This window comes from Triticum aestivum, chromosome 7A (genome assembly GCF_018294505.1).
Source record: "Triticum aestivum cultivar Chinese Spring chromosome 7A, IWGSC CS RefSeq v2.1, whole genome shotgun sequence".
NCBI lineage: Eukaryota > Viridiplantae > Streptophyta > Magnoliopsida > Poales > Poaceae > Triticum > Triticum aestivum.
In genome coordinates this window covers 65,733,610-65,750,350 of record NC_057812.1, presented here as the reverse complement: position 1 = coordinate 65,750,350, position 16,741 = coordinate 65,733,610, and the positions used below count along the sequence as shown (strand labels likewise).

The 16,741-nt window shown below is 48.1% G+C and overlaps 2 protein-coding genes and 2 long non-coding RNA genes across 4 annotated transcripts; 2 read left to right on the top strand and 2 right to left on the bottom strand.

The window, feature by feature from the left end:
• Positions 1-1,119: 1,119 nt before the first annotated feature.
• LOC123154391 (uncharacterized) lies at positions 1,120-5,142 on the top strand. Its single transcript, XR_006476826.1, has 2 exons — positions 1,120-4,604; positions 4,710-5,142. It is a non-coding gene; the product is annotated as an uncharacterized lncRNA (long non-coding RNA).
• A 713-nt stretch (positions 5,143-5,855) lies between these two features.
• Positions 5,856-7,371, bottom strand: LOC123153024 (calcium uniporter protein 6, mitochondrial-like). Its single transcript, XM_044572349.1, has 2 exons — positions 7,006-7,371; positions 5,856-6,308 (listed from the first exon to the last, which is right to left on the bottom strand). Exons 1-2 carry the CDS (start codon positions 7,369-7,371, stop codon positions 5,856-5,858), a joined length of 819 nt encoding a protein of 272 aa, XP_044428284.1.
• Positions 7,372-7,627: 256 nt separating this feature from the next.
• LOC123154392 (uncharacterized) lies at positions 7,628-9,470 on the top strand. Its single transcript, XR_006476827.1, has 3 exons — positions 7,628-7,812; positions 8,477-8,569; positions 8,806-9,470. It is a non-coding gene; the product is annotated as an uncharacterized lncRNA (long non-coding RNA).
• Positions 9,471-14,341: 4,871 nt separating this feature from the next.
• LOC123154418 (cytochrome P450 76M5) lies at positions 14,342-16,252 on the bottom strand. Its single transcript, XM_044573162.1, has one exon. The coding sequence runs from the start codon at positions 15,960-15,962 to the stop codon at positions 14,451-14,453; it is 1,512 nt and encodes a 503-aa protein (XP_044429097.1). The 5' UTR covers positions 15,963-16,252; the 3' UTR covers positions 14,342-14,450.
• Positions 16,253-16,741: the final 489 nt, after the last annotated feature.

Genomic DNA, 16,741 nt, shown 5'->3' with positions numbered 1-16,741 from the left:
GGTAGTGCCCGGCTATCCATGTGGATGTTTGACGAGTGTTTGATGGGTCTGATTGCAGATACTCTTACCAAAGCCCGTTCTAAAAAAATGCCAAACCCAGCCAAAACACAATAAACAATACCTTTTCATTTGACTAAATATTTTATTAGGATATAAAAATGTATTATTATTATCCATTATCTATTTTTAAGCAAAATAGACTTAGGCCATTTCAGATTCTCACACAGTTTTGAGCTAAGCCTTGGGCGGGAAAGTTAAGCGTAAACCTAGACCGGTTGCCGGCTTTCAAGGCAGGACCGGTCGGCCAGGCCTAGCAGGACAAGGATCGTGGTCTAGAATTCATGATAGTTACATCAACTCATAAAGTAGTGGCGCGTGATTTTTATGTCTCAAAATTGTCCTTTCCTTTTACTTTTTCTCCCATGTGTTCTATTTTTTTGTTCACTTTTAATATTCGTTTATTATTTTCTTATATATCGTTTCTTTCGCATTTATTTTTTGGGACAAAAGCTTGAAAGTTTTTCTCAAAGTATGTGTACATATATCAAGACATGAATACATACTTAAAAAAACACATGCATAAATAATTCTTTTTCAGCGAACTGAGCATAGCTCAGATGGTTAGGTTTTTCGTGATGGAACCAACACATAAGAGTTGAAGTTCTAGACTTGACATTACTGGTTGCATTTTTTTGAATTTATTTCAGGCCTTCCGATAATATGAGTTCAGTGGAAGGAGAAGTTCCCGACGACTACGAGCGTGTCTGTGGGACTTCGTCAATCTCAAGGTGATGTGTTGGCTCATTCTCTTGAAGGTGCTCAAAGGGGTAGGATGTGCGGGTAGAGTGTGCGTGCGTCCGTTCATGGATGTGAGGGTATGTGTGTGTTTATGAGTGCCTGTGTTTGCACTATGTTAAAGAAACTCTTTTTCAAAAAGCTCGAACTCCTTTTATAAATACATAAATATTTTTTTATCCAGGAACATTTTTAAGCACCTGATGATCATTTGTTTTTGGAAAATAGGGGGATTTTATTATAAATATATTCAGGCGATTTGACCCCTATCGTTCGCCAAAGAAAGAGCATGCTGAATTAGATCTCGAATCCGAGCCCATTTCGAGCAGATCTGAAGCACAAAATCCCACTTGTCCCGTTTTCTCTCTTCCCCGACTTCTTTTCGTTACCTCGCAGGCCCGCACCCACTCGCCGTCGCAGCGGCAGCCCCCACGTCTCCCGCCCCACCCCCCTAAAAATGACCTCGACCGCAGCGGCGGCGGCGGCAGCGGCGACAGGCTATGCGTCCGAAGCTCCGTCCGGCCTGCGTTTACCGGCGAGCTGGCCCGCTCGTGTGCTGCCCTCGTCGAGAAATTGAGGGATCGTGATGGTGAGATCCCCCCTCCTCTGCTTCTGTTTTCTGAATAAATCCTCTGTTTCTGTTTCCTCGAATTGAACGAATGGTTGCGGACGGCAATGCTATCCGTGCTCAGTTTAGAGCCGGTGCTGTCAGTGCTGAACGGATTAAGAGATGGTATGTCACTGTCACTAGTTATTCAACAGTTTTCAACTCTCTGCGGGTTGCAGTTCAGTGCCCACCTCATGAGATTTATGTTTGCCCCTCACTTTCTCTGTCTATAGGTTAACAATCTAAAGAAACATGGCTAAAGGGGGACAGATTTCTCCCTTAGCATAAAGTTATACTCGAGTTGAGACATGTTAGGAGCTAGGGTTCTGCCGGTTCTAGGATGAAGATTGTAGGGGAAGGATGGAGGAGGACGAGGGCGAGGGCGGGGCGGCCGGCGGCTGGGCGCCGTCCTTGCACGGTGGAGGCAGCGGCGGTTTTGGCAGGAGGGAGATGGTGCAGGGGAGGCGGCGGCTAGGGTTAGGTCTCTTGACTCCCTAAGAAAGCCGAGCAATTATGATTGCTTCTTGCTTAATCTCAAAAGGGTCCTTACATGAGTTTATATAATCCTCCTAATGATATAATTGGGCTAAGCCCCTAACACGATAAGATAACCGGGCCAGTCCCCTAACTGCCTAGGCTGTAGTATATGCTGCTCATAACATTTCTCCCCGCGTGCACAAACAGCTTGTCCTCGAGCTGGAAGGCGGGGAAGCGCTTGCGGAACTCCTCGAGGTGATCAACCGTCGCCAAACACCTCCGCGGCAGCTTGGGCGGGCAGGTTGCCGAGCTCGGCGGCGGTGGCGTCGGCCTCAATCTAGTCCGCAGCCTCCAGATAGAAGAGTCGCGGGCAACGTGGCCGGGTACGTAGGGCTCGTCGCAGTTGAAGCACAACCCTTGGCGACGACGCTCGAGTTGCTCGGCCGAGGTGAGCCGGCGGAACGGGCACGCCGCGGTCGCGGCGAGGGGTGCCGTGGAAGCCTGAGCAGGCCAACCCTGCGCGGGAACGTCCGGCTCGGTTGGCGGTCTAGTGGCCCGGGACGGTGATGCCTGCTGGATGGCCACCGCGCGGCGCTTGAACGCGCGGGCGTAGTACATGGCCATCTGTGCGACGCCCGGAAGGTGATATGAGGCGAGCCAGATACGTTCCGACACGAGCGTGCGTTGCCCGCGGATGAATTGCTCACACTAGTTGAGCCAGTGGAGGGGGTCCTCGGCGCCGTCGTAGGTGGCGAAGTCGAGCTTGGCGAAGCGCGGCGGTGTCTGAGCATGACTGCCATCTGCGTACGGCTCGGTGGTACGGAGCAGCAAAGAGGATGGCGTCGGTCCGGTGTGCACCGGTGGTCCGCTAGAAAGCGGTGGCCCGTCAAAGCCAGCGTGGAAACCCGCGGAGTCGGAGGGCCCGCCGTACGATAGGGAGGGCGTCGGCTGGTTCGCGGCCATGGTGTAGACTGGCAGCGGTGACGTCCCGGCCAACCAGGACGGAAGCTGTGACGGCGAGGGCGGGAACTGCACTTGCTGAATCGGCACGCCCGCCGGCACGGTCGTAGTTAGCCCGATGCTGGCGGTGGAGGCGCCTGCAACGGCAGCTGCTGCTGCATGGAAACGGCGGAGGCGGCGGGCGCCGCGATGGCCGCGGCCGGCCATTGTGGCCAGAGCGGGGCGGTGGCGGGGGTTGGCTGCAGCTGCAGCGGGGGATGTAGCGGGCCGACCAGCACCGCAGTGGCCCTTGGGTGCGGCGGCTGCCAGGGCTGCCAACGCGGTGGCGACGGTAGGTGCAGCTTTGGCTGCAGCGGCCCGGCGAGCACGGCGGAGGCCGCCGGGTGCGGCGACTGCCACGGCAGCAGCATCGGCCCGGTGGCGATGGTTGGTGATGCGGCCGGCGGCAGCTCGTAGGGCCCGGCCAAGTAGAGGCAGATCCCCTGGACGGCTGTGACGAGATCGTTGAGGACCCCGGTGATCTCCGGGGTGTAGGCGGCGGCCGGTGGTGCGGTGGAGGGCACCGTCATCTGGGTGGTGGCTGCGTCGGGGAATGCGACCAGCGGCGCGGACGGGGAGGCCAACGGCGCGGTGGAGAGGGCCAGCGTCGCGGTGGTGACGGTCGGCAGCGGAAGCGTTGGGATGGGCGACGGCGAAGACATGATCGGAACTGAGCTACCTGATACCAAGGTGTTAGGAGCTAGGGTTCTGCCGGTTCTAGGATGAAGATTGTAGGGGAAGGATGGAGGAGGGCGAGGGCGCGGCGGCCGGCGGCTGGGCGCCGTCCTTGCGTGGTGGAGGCGGCGGCGGCTTTGGCAGGAGGGAGATGGCGCAGGGGAGGAGACGGCTAGGGTTAGGTCTCCCGGCTCCCTAAGGAAGCCGAGCAATTATATGATTGCTTCTTGCTTAATCTCAAAACGGTCCTTATATGAGTTTGTATAATTCTCCTAATGATATAATTGGGCTGTAAGATAACTGAGTCAGGCCCCTAACTGCCTGGGCTGTAGTATATGCCGCTCATAACAAGACACTTGTTTGTGGACGGACGGAGTACTAGCGTAAAAATCGCTTTACATTTTGAGACAAAGGGAGTAGAAGTGAGACCTCTCCACGATTAAACACAGATAGCATCCCAGTGGAGTCCCGGTGAGATTCGAACGCGGGTGCGCGGGTTGAACAAACTGAACTCCTCCTTGCCGCTTAGCTAGCGCTCAGTTCTCTGTAGGTTAAAAATCATCTGTTATTTGCTTTCTGTTATGTTTTGTAAAAAAAACATGATCATTGATGATATGTTACTACATGCTAAAGTGCAACTGCAATATAAATAGAAACCTGAACTCGCATCGGCACAGACTTGAACTCAGTTGCTTTGTACATTGACTTCCCCGTCCAATTGAGATTGGTTCCCTGGGTTTGGTGTTCTCATGACTTAGAGCAATGCTTCTTTACCCGGGGAATTTGGTACATATACGGCTCCAAGGTTAATCTGGTAGGTTATTGCTGACTCTTGTCAGGATCGCTTTGTTAGCAAACAGTAATGTAATTCTTCCGTTATTTAAAGGAGCCCAAAGGCAGTCATTCTAAAATCTAGAGAGGACACTATCAGCGTCAGGCAATGACTGAGACATTTCTGGTCTGGTATTACAAGTTACAACTCATAATGCTTACGTCCTTGAGATCAATAATCACCTTCAGGAGGAACCCTAGAGTGTTTCTGCAAATTCAGGTACCTGTCCATATCAAAACTAAGCTTTGCACATAGCTTTCTCCTCCTTGCCAAGAACAGCCTACGCTTGAAGTCCTGTAACGTCGGATTGCTCGCGGTACGCAGGAAATAGCCGTAGCAGAAAATCAGCTGGAGTCCGGCCAAGAAGTAGGCGAGCGGCTCCATGATACTCCAAGAGAACTCCCAGAACGTAAGGTGGAAGAAGAGGGCAAACTGGAGTATGAATGATGCGAAGCCAAAACATAGAATCCGCACGGCATGCCTGTGCGCCATGCCGTTGATCTCTTGCATCCTCGTCTGAAGTTGTCTGAATTCGTCTTTTCTCACGTCGTCCTCTGGGGCGAGCGCAAACGGCATGGCCCTTCTGATAAGGTCCGCAATCTGCAAATGGAACAATTCATTGATATTATCCCCCTGACAATGTTTCTGGAACTGGTTGTATTTCCGTTCATTTGCAGTGAAAAGGGGTAAAGCCCGGTTCCAAAAAGAAACATTGATATTATTCATTTTATATGAAACAGCTATTGGGACTTTTTAAGCCATGGCATAAAAGTCACTCCTGAAATGTGGCGCTACAGCAAAGCAAAGTTAACAACTCCAATGTGGCAATGTGCAAAGTGAGCAGTTTTTTATAAACTATGGCAAAGTGAAAAAACAGGCACGATACTTGGTCCAATGTGCAATTGATATGATGACACACAGATACTATTGGCCAGCACGTGATCTGAACAAACTTTTCAATATGTAACTTTGATTGCTGATCTGTTATATGAATATGTTAGTGCAAGGTTATAAAGTTGTGATATATTATGGTGATATTTTGACCACAGATCTGATGATATTATTTTCATCATGTGAATTTATATATCATTGCCCTGCAATATTAGTCTCCCTTAGAGAATTTGAAGTGTTTTGGTACATGGTTTTAGGTATTAGAGAGAGGTGTAAATGGAGAACCTAACAATTTTGTGATATCACCTTCTTGTGGTTGAGGTAGGTCTTTCCCCTGACGAGCAGCACCAAGCTCATTTCGTCCATCTTCTGCACGAGTGCCTCCGCCTCTGTGGGCATGAGGCCACTCTCCATCAGCGCACCGAGAGGCTCGCCATGGCTGATCACCTCGTCCTGCATCCGTCGCTCGATTTCTCCGAAGATCGCTTTGGTAGCAGCTGTTGATCAGTCGGTATAAAATTTGGTGTTAAAAGAAGGTCAACAATCAACTGAGAAATTTGCTGGTGGCCGGTGCCATACTTATGAATGAAGCTTACTACCTTGAGAATAATCACCTCCCAGAGGACACCTCATGTGCCTCTCCATCTCCAGGCACTTCTCCATGTCAAAACCATACTTCGTGCAAAGCCTTCTCCTCCTTAATTTAAACAGCCTCTCCATGTAGGTTCGATATGACAGGTTGCGCGAGGTGATGAGGAAATAGGCGTAGCCGGAAAGCAGGTGGGCGCCGGCCACGAAGAAGGTGATCGGCGCTACAACGTCCCACGTGAACTCCCAGAATGTGAAGCGGAAGCAGAGGCCGACCGTGGCTTGCACGAACCAGAAGCCAGACCAGAGGATTCGCCTCACTTGCTTGCACGCCTGCCGGTCGATCTCTCCTTTCTTTTTCTTCAGTAGCTCAAACTCTTCCCTTCTCGCATCATTCTCTATCTCGAGCACAGGCGGCACTGCGCTTCTAACCAGGTCTACTATCTAATGGCGGACGGTAACAAATATAAATGTGTCAGCTGAAAATTGTATAACCGACGATGGGCAGTGAATAACTATGTATGACACAAAATCGACTATATAAGGATCCTAAGATCTCGGCAGAGAGGAGATCAAATCCACAACCAACAGGTATGAAAGGCTAACAAGCATTTGGAGATAGCATCACCAAGAAGTTGCCTCCATCATCTATCTACCTTTAGATCCTATCTAGTCTAGACATTGAGGGGTGCGGTGGAGGCTGACGGTTTACTGATTGTCAACGATAACAAAAATAGCTAAGTAGTAGGTTCAACTATTGCAAGAGCATTTTTAGTCTATGTTGAATTCTTTCAGTTTGTACTATGTGTTGAGTAGTGCACATTTCGACCCTGAAATTGTGCCCTGGTTTCAAAACCGGTTGGAATACACTCTCAAACTTCGATACCGTTTACTCGCTTGCCTTCCCAGTTGATAATTCTTTGTTAATGCATATTCTTGTCTCTCAGATGTCAATGAGTCTAGTTTGACATCTTGAAGATGTATTGGGATACTGTGGCGGCAGGTTCGCATCCTCAGTTAGGGCATGACAAAAATGAAAAATGTAGCAAATATGAACTTTATTGAAAAACAGAGAAAAGATTGAGAAACCTAGTTGAGGTTCAGGTACTAAAGCGAAGACCAAGAATGCTCTAAACGTCACCTTCTCGGGATGGAGGTAGACCATTCCCCGGAAGAGCACCACGCTGCCGGACTGGTCCATCGCCCCCGCGAGTGCCTCTGCCTGGCGGCGCGTCGGGGCCGCGCCGGCATCCACGCACGCGTCTAGGAACTCGGCGTATGGTACCACCTCGTCCTCCCGGCTCCGCAGCCGCCTCTTGAGCACCTCGAGTCCAACAAGCCGCACCATTCGCCGAGCTTCCGCCGACGTGAACTCAGCCTCTGCTGGGCGCGGCTCCGGCCTCAACGATGTGAGACGGCGGAGGTTCCGCACAGTACATGCCGCTGTAGCGCCTGCCGGAGAGGACGGCCGGGGGATGAGGAGGCGGGAGGCGGCCGCTCGCCACATGGTGTACTTCTCTGGCGATGAGCAGCGAGCCTGCTGTAGAGAGAGGCGCCAGTAAAATCAGTGGCGGAGCCACCGTTGTATCGTTGGGTGCAGTTGAACCCAACGAAACCTGGTAGCTACGTACGTATCGGCAGGTACTTTGTACGCCTGAACCCAGTAAAAAGATTAGACTGACCCCATCAATCTCGTGAACTGCCTTGGTGGATAGGCTAAAAGGGCCCAAAGGCCCATAAGTAAATTGCCTCGGTGCCCACAACTACGCAGGTCCGGTCTCTCCATCGTGAACTGTACTCGTACGATTCCTAGGCAGCCGCCGCCACACCTTTACTCGTCCAATTCGCCAATTCACCTCTGGCCTCTCTCCTCTCGATCTCTTCTGTTCGTTCATCGATCCATCATCGGACCCCAGCGGCAAGCCGTCAATTCAATTCCATATTGAAGGTACAGACTAGTGAGATCGCACGGTCACACCTTTCCTCTTGTGTATGTTCTGTCTAGCATAATACTCTAGTATGACAATATTTTTGCCCTAGTTTGCTAATGTAAATCACGGATTTTGATTGACCTAGACCATGGAACAATATTTTTCAAAGACAAATCGATCACCACATCAAGACAAAGATGCAGACATGTTAAGATGACCTGTTAGATGTAGGCAAAATTCATCAAATATGCCATTGCGAGTAGTCTTCTCACACCTTGGAGAAATTAATTTATATCAGTTGCCTAATGATCCGACGGATTGGCAGAGAATTTCGTAATACACAACTAAACCCCAGGAGCAAGTTGAGATTACACGCAAATATTTAACTGCAGGAATTAGAAGCCACCGGCTAAGTTTGATTATCACAGAAAAATTTGAAGATACTCAACGGTGATTTAATGATGTCAAAGAAAAACCGCGCAATAAAATGGGTAACTTGCTATGGGAAGAAATACATGTTTTCTACCATTGGTAATGATCCAGTGTTTGGTCTTTTTAAGATAATGAGACAAATAAAAAGGAGACACTCTAAAATATGAGCAACTTTCCTTTTTTTTCTTGGCTCGATGGTACTTATATTAAACTGGTCAAACTAACTTATCTTGTTTTTACTCTTTTCAGAAAGACGAGGAGCTACACCAGAGCTATGAAATTATTTCGGTACTACTTTATTTATAGTATCTGAACAAGTGGTTTTAGAATTTCATCCAACTGGTATGTTTTATACTCTTCAACTATTATTAACATAACAAAATATGTAGTATGCACTATCATTTTTCTATTTGTTCTATTATTTTGGGTGCTGTAAAATGGAGTAAAAATAGCTTTTACGCTTAACTAATTCGTATTAAATCCTCACTAGTCAACAAGTGAACCCAATGACTAAATTTTCTGGCTCCGCCCCTGAGTAAAATGCAGGGGTATTTCAAACTAATAGGGTGTTGTTGCAGCTCTGCTCATGAATGATTGGCTTTGTGTTTTCCATTACAACTCTGCAAGCATGGGACATTGTGGAAAGAAAATCAGCTAAGTAAAGTTGGCATCGCTGCCCATCAATAGTTTGTCATTTCTCTCTGCCTTTGTAATATTTCTTCACTTTGCCAGGAAGAAAAGGAAGCTCCTTTAGCTTTGGAGGAAAAAGAGGTCATTCTACAGCAGAACATGTGTTGAAAGTTGAACTGGTGGGAAGTTCTCTTCTTTTCTTCTTGATCCGGAAATGATAAAATCCGAACCTTCAGGATTTGATCATGACAAATCGAACATTTTTTATGGCAACTTTAGTTGACGCGAGGATGGCAATTGTAGTTGGCAGGCACATCAATTTCCTGACAAAAAATAAACTGAGAGCGGATTTGCCATGCTTACAAACTAAACATACCATGATCGACAAACATAAATAACCACAAAAAATGTTAGATTTGCCATAGTCAAGTCCTGAACATTCAGGACTTATCGGCGTCCTTTTGATTTTACGAAAACGTTGCTTCCAGGGTGGTGTTTAAAATCTTTCTTCACCCAATATCAGACGACCTCCTCTAAAACCGCGCGGGGGTGGGTGGGCTACATAGCACTGCCGTCGCCGCAAACCTGTCGCACTGTTTTCCCCTTTCCTCAAACTGCCAGACCGACTCATTCTCCATGATTATACCTTGCAATGGGTGACAGACTTCCTCCATTCTAAAACAATTGAAGTTTTAGAATTGTCTTAAGTCAAACTTTTTTTAAGTTCAACCTCCAACGCTGTAGCTACTCGGAAGAAGAGAAGGGATGGGTCATTTTGGAGTACTATCAAAGGATCCAGGGCCGGTGGGGTTGCACTGTTAAGACAAGTTCCCTGCGGCTCCAGCCGTCACTTCATATAAGAAACTCAGTCGTAAAATTTAACACGATTAAAAGACGTGAATAAGGTACCTACTTTGCTAGTTGAGGATCTGAAGGTGCCAAGTGCACACGAATAAGCTAAGTTATGTTTTTTGCATGACGTTTTTTTTTCAGCATTGAAAACAATTTATTAACTTAAAATGCTTTCGTGAATATGATAGTTGGTCTAACGGAAATTCAAGCATGGCGACTTCTTTTGTTAGCTCACATCAATTCTTGCATCCTTTTCTTCACCTCATATATACTCCCTCTGTAAACATCTTATATTTTCGTACAGAGGTAGTACAACTAATCTTCCACTCAAAAAAAATATACAATGGATCTTGAATTACCCAGGAATTATCCCTTTAAATGATTCGCTCTTGCTATATACTCCCTCCGTTCCTAATTACTCGTCGCAAAAGTGGATATATCTAGAACTAAAATACATCTAGATATATCTATTTCTATGACGAGTAATTCAGAACGGAGGGAGTAGTCTGTAGCTATGACGATCCTGCTGCAGAAAAGATTCATAGCCAAGGACAAAGCTTCATCGCTGGCCATAGCCTCGACAATCTCTGGCGACACTAGATCGGGGATTGAATTTGCTGACTCCCCCAAGAACAAACCTAAAGCATCCCGGCATATCGCAGCTATTGCTCCCCTCCCACAATGTCTACCAACTACTTCATCAACATGCATCTTAACAGAACCTGCTGGTGGAGTAGTCCACTTGACTTCACCATTATGGACCGGGGGATGATGATGTTTCCTAACCGGAAGCTCTTGAAGATCAGACATGTAACTCTTTATGAACGCGGAAGTAGTTCGTGGCGATTGGAACTGTGCCTCATGGATAGCTCTTCTCCTTGCCCACTAAATGGATCAGAGTGTCACAAGCATTTTACAAAATTGTCTTGGCTCATGGATTTCAGCATCTCAACCAGCCATTCAGAGGGCGGAGCTGGCCCTGGGCTATTGTGTGTGAGAACTAGCACGACATTCCATGCGTAGGTTGCTGTCTAGCAACATAGTGTGTACCCCCCCCCCCCCCCCCCAACTCGCGTTGTCTACTATACCGGCCGACCCAGCCAAGTTTATTTTCCACCAGATTTTGAGAAGGTTGTAGAACCTTCCCTGAGTCAGTTTTTCCTTTTTTTTTTGTTTTTTTGATTTTCCTTTCTCATTTTTCCTGTTTCTTTATTTTTTATTTTTCCTGTTAAATTTCCTTTTTTTCATTCATGTTTTTCTTTTTATTAGCGTTTGTTTTCTATTTTCATTTAATTTTTTCCTTTTGCTGTAATTATTTTTTATTTTGTGAATATTTTTTGAAAGTTCAAACATTTTTTGAATTTCTTTTCCAAATTCATGACATTATTTTTTGCAATTATAAACATTTTTTGAAATTTGCCAAAATCTGTCAAATTCGTGAATATTTTTTTTACATTGTGAACATTTTTTGGAAAGAACATATTTCAAATTCACGAACATATTTATTAATTTTGAATATTTCCCAAATTTGTGAACATTTTTACTATTTCACAAACATTTTAAAAAACGTGAGAATTTTTAAAATTGGTGGAAATTTTTCTGAAATCATGATTTTTTTTACAAATTTGTGAACATATTTTGAACATTTGTTTTAAAACTCGTGATCATTTTTGTGAATCAGCAGAATTTTTTTTGAATCGGTAAACATATTTTAAAATTCATGAACATTTTTTGAATCAATCATCTTTTATCTAATTTCTAAAATCCAGGAACATTTTTTGATGAGTTTGAACAATTTTTTAAAATTCATGATTTTTTTGAATTTGTGACCTTGTTCAATTTCACGAATTTTTCTGGAATGCCTGAAATGTTTTTGATTTACCGAACAATTTTTGAAACTCATGAATATTTTTTGAAACTCATGAACATTATTTGAATATACAGACTTCATTTCAAAACATGAACAATTTTTGAACCCATGAACATTTTATGACTTTCCAAACATTTTTTAAAATTATGAACATTTTTTGGATTTATAAAAATGTTGTTATTTCTCAAAAATTTCTAATGTTCTGAAATCCTGAATTATTAAAAATCAGAAATGAAAAAAAGCCGAAAAAACAACATAATAAAGCAGGTGCTTCTCGCCCACACATGGGCCGGCCCAAAAAATGTGCAGGGGTGTGCGTTTTTGGCGTGCAGGTTCGTCCCAAGAAAGAAAAGGTAAAACAACTTGGCCTGCAGGTTGCGAAATAAGATTTGCAAGCCACCCGTTTCCTTCATTTTTATAGTCTGCTTCACAAACCAAGCCCAATATATCATATGGAGCAGCCTATTGGATATTGGTACTCATGACCAGAGCTGGAACCATGCTCGTCTCAAAAGGAAAATGGAAGCATGTTGAGATTTCGTGAGTCCTCAACGAAAGAAGAGATGTGGCGCGACAATTGTGGCAACTTTGTGGCGGTGGCTTGAAGCGGGATCCCTTTCGCTGAAGATGCATGTACAATGGGAGCGTGTGCTCTTCAGGACGGGGCTTAGGGCGTGTTCTGAATCTATCTAACTTCTTAAAACTTCACAAATCCAGCTTCTAAAGCTAGCTTCTCACTTCACTTGGCGATTCTGGACGCGTTCGCCACGCCTGGCAGCTTCTCATCGCTAGCATGGGCTGACAACCAAAGCCCAGCTCGGTAGGCATGCAGCGGCTCCTATTTTTCTTCTTAAAAAATGCACAGCGGCCGTGATGGAGGGATACAGAGGGAAGACATGGGCTATTCAGGGGACAGACCAATCGAACCGGTACGCAAATGCCACTTGGCGGTGGCAGCACCTCATAATAACACTCAACTCCAGCTTCTACGTTTTTATAGAGCCAGGAAAAGGAACCGGTACTTGGAATTTGCACTGTGATTTGGCTCAGCTTCGAGAAGCCAGCTTCTTCGAGCAAAATCGTTCCGTGCTGCTCCACGGCGGATTTCTCGAAAGCTGGAAGCTGCGGAGTTGCCGAACACGCCCTTACTCCAAGCGAGACCACTCAGTTGCAGCAAACGGATGGTTAAAGCAGACTGCATGAATGTTGTTGAGGTAATGAACGATGAACAATGAAGTCCAACGGCAGCAATCTTCAAAGAATGCTCGTCCATAATCGTAGTTTTGACTTTATCTCCTTTTGTTATTGTCCATTGAAGCAAATATGACCGTGGATTTGCTTGTGAGTAGAGCAGAGGGCTCTACTACCACTGTGTGGCCAAAAAAACCTCCTAGTTTTTTGCTTGATGTAATTTCAAACAATGTATGTGTGCTTCCCCAATTAATATAATCTATCATGATGGCTTTTACTCTCTTTTTTGCCTGAAATGATTGCTTTTACTCAAAAAAGAAGAAGAGATGTGTGGGTTCAGGTAGCCATTTAGGCCTTCTTTGCTTTACATCAATTTTTATAAGGATCATACATGATAGGTTTTGTAGATTTTTTTCTCTTTAAAGCCCTTCAATTTGCATGAATAAAATCCTATTCGTATACAAGATCATATCCTTCATGCATCAAAGGAAAAAAATATTGGCTTAGACGCAAATTGAGGGAAGCGTACATTGTCAACTTTTTTTGGTTGAACATCTTCGCTTAGGTTTAAGTCCTAAACTTAGGAATAGGGTGTACATGTATGCGTGCATTGATAAGGATACATCTTTACTGTGTTTTGTAAAAGAAAAAAAAAACTCAAATCCAATGAAAAAAAAAACACCTTATCCTGTGAGATGCATATCATATTACTTTTGATAATTTTTCTATTCCTACCATCAAAGGAGGACTTAAGGTATGAAAAGAACCTTCATGGCGCTATGCTTCATGGATATTTGTGGAATTTGGACCACAAATAACTACATTACTAATGATAATGGGAGCCACTGTCTGTCAGGTGCCTGAAAAAACAGTTACATTGGTCACTTTTTATATGGACCGTTAGTTCTTCATCCAACCGCTCAAAATAGATCGCGCTATTGTTCATCTTCTTCCTCCTCCCGAACGCCCCCAGCCTACCCCGCCCTAACTGTTGGCCTTCACCACCTGCGGCTGGCCCACCTCACCCCCACCCCCATCGCTGTTGTTGGTCACCGCCCTGGCCATCCCTGTAAGCCCGACACCACACGAACACTTCCGACGATCCCCTACACCCCCCAGCCTCCACCCTAAGATAGATAATGGGGTTATGGCTTCACGCCAAGATAGATGGTGGGGCTAGTTCTTCTTCGGCAAGGTCCGTCCAAGAGGTAAGGAAGAAGCAAAAAAGTGACTGATGCGAAAAGAAATTTTAGGCACCTGAGAAAGGAAAAAAATTATATGAGACCAGGTCTCACGGTTAGCAGGTGAGATCCATCCTGATGGATGACACACGACATTCACAAATCACAAAGCATCTAATCTCTCTCCCCCCTGATTTTAAGTGGGGGTGGGGGGGTGGGGGGGTGGGGATGCTTTGTGATTTGTGAATGGCACGTGTCATCCATCAGGATGGGTCTCGCGTGAGACCTGGTCTCATAGAATTTTTTTCCCCTGAGAAATAGCAAATCCGGATGATAATCTTATCCCACAAGAAGATAAGAATAAGATTATTTTTGCAAAAAAGCCAAAAATAATTAAGACGGCGTGTTATGTTGGCGTGTACACAAGACAGATGAGTAATCCAATCACGAAATCTTGGTGAGAAAGATTGCGACGTGTACTTCCACGTTGTGACGTCCATTATTCAGTGACCACGACGGGCACGGCCTTGAGCGGGACAGCCATCACGTTGGCGGTGGTGAACTTCTCGCTCACGTCCAGCTTGTCGGCCGACACGCCGTCCGGCAGCCGCCACTCGAACGCGCGCAGCAACAAGGCCAGGATGAACGGCACGACGCGCTCCGCCATCGGCACGCCGGGGCACAGCCTCCGGCCGGACCCGAACGGGATGAACTCGAGCGCCTTGCCCCGGAAGTCCACCGCCTGCTCCGCCGTGCCCAGGAACCTCTCCGGCACGAACTCGTCGGGCCTCTCCCACGCCGCCGGGTCCCGCATTATCGCCCACGCGTTGAAGATGACCGTTGAGCCCTTGGGTACGGAGTAGCCGCCGATCTCCACGCCTTCCTCCACGGCCCGGTGCGGCAGCAGTATCGGCGCCACCGGATGCAGCCGCATGGCCTCCTTCACCACGGCCTGGAGGTATGGCAGGCCCGCCGCGTCGGTCTCGCCGATGGTCTCCTTGCCGCCGAGAGCGTCGGATACCTCAGCGCGGACCTTGGCCATGACCCCTGGGTTCCGGAGCAGCTCGGCCATCGCCCACTCGACGGTGAGCGCCATGGTGTCGCTCCCGGCTGAGAAGAGGTCGAACAGTATGGCTGTCAGGCCGTCGCGGACGATCTTGCCCGTGGAGAAGAGCTGGAGGAGCGACTCCAGGAAGTCACCGTGAGAAGGCTTCTCCTCCGTGGAGGTGTTGGCCATACGACGGTCGATTATGCAGTCCAATATGCGGAAGATTTTCCCGATGCGTATCGCCGACCAGCGACGCCACCCTTGCAAGTCGAGCCGCCGGAGGAAAGGGACGAGGTCGGAGACGTTGGGCTTGGCGATCGCCGCGATGAGGTCCTCGACGAGCTCCCGCGCGCCCTGCGCCGACTCGGCGGCGCCCATGTCGACCACGTCGACGGAGCAGAGCGCGCTGGAGACGAGGTTGAGCACGCCGGCGTACAAGGCCAGGCCGACGTCCACCTCGCTCCCGGCGCGGCCGCGGAAGTGGCCCACCATGTCGCGCACCTTGCGCTCGCGGACGGCGCGCGCCGCGGCGAGGGCGCGCGGGGAGAAGGCGTGGGCGGCCGCGATGCCGCGCAGGGTCTTCCAGAGCGGGTCGGAGCTCGGCAGCCACACCATGGACCGGTCCGCGAAGCCGAGGCCGCGCGCGGCGTCCGGGACGGCGCGGGCGGCCAGGCGCCGGTCGTGCCTCGTGAAGGCCTCCCGGGCCGCGTCGCGCGAGGACACCACCACGGCGGTGGTGAGGCCGAGCCTGAGCGTCATGACAGGGCCGTGGGCGCGCGCCAGGCGCGCGAGCGTGTGGTGGAGGTTACCACCGCGGAGGCAGAGAAGGTTGCCGATGACGGGCAGCGGCGTGGGGCCCGGCGGCATCCGCCCGGTGCCCTCACGGCGTGTAGTGTTGGCTAGGTAGTAGAGGAGCGAGACGACCGCGAGCGTCGCACAGATGAGCCAGAGCTCGATCTCCATTGGCTCGTTCTTGTGGTGCGCGTTGCTCAGGCGGAAGCCCGTTGGTCTATGTTGTAAGTAGATGTGGATTGCACAGCTAATGCCGGCGCCATTTCGTTTGTTGGTAGGGTACTAGTAGCTTGGATCTTCCACCCGTGTGTGGATCGAACTCGTGGCTGCTTAAGAGAAATGCTACGACGAACTTTTCTCAGAGGAAGCTTCACAGAAAAATGGCAATGGAGGCCGAGCACCTCGTGGACTTGAATTTATCCCGGCCATTCACATGCACTAGGGATCTGAGCTGGCCCGTGTCCTGTCACCCCTATCGCTGCACCGCAGCATGCATTCACGCACCATTAGCTAGGGTCTGTTTGGATGGATTAGTGGTTGTGCCCGTGACTTGTGATACTGCTTGGATTGAAGCCAATTTTGGCTCACCCAGCTCAGATCGGCCACGCCCCTACAGGATTTTCGCCAACGAGCGGCGAAACGAAGGCGCGAAAAGGTCCGCCAATAATTTGGCAGCCAAATCCTGCGCGCACCATCGCCGGCACCGGCACGAACATCCAGAGGGGGAGTCAGGATTTTTCAAACGGTTGGGCTAAAAATCAGTGTGTCTCTTTCACCTGGCTACATTCGAAACCAAGCAATCCAATTTTCTTTGTACTCGTCTCCATTTTTTGTTAGTTTCTTTTGCCAGGTTATTTTGAAGTTTTATGTGGCATTTTCCTTGATTCCTTTGTTTGCCCCTTTTTCTTTTATATTTTTGTTTTCCTTCATCTCTTCTCGTAATATTTTTT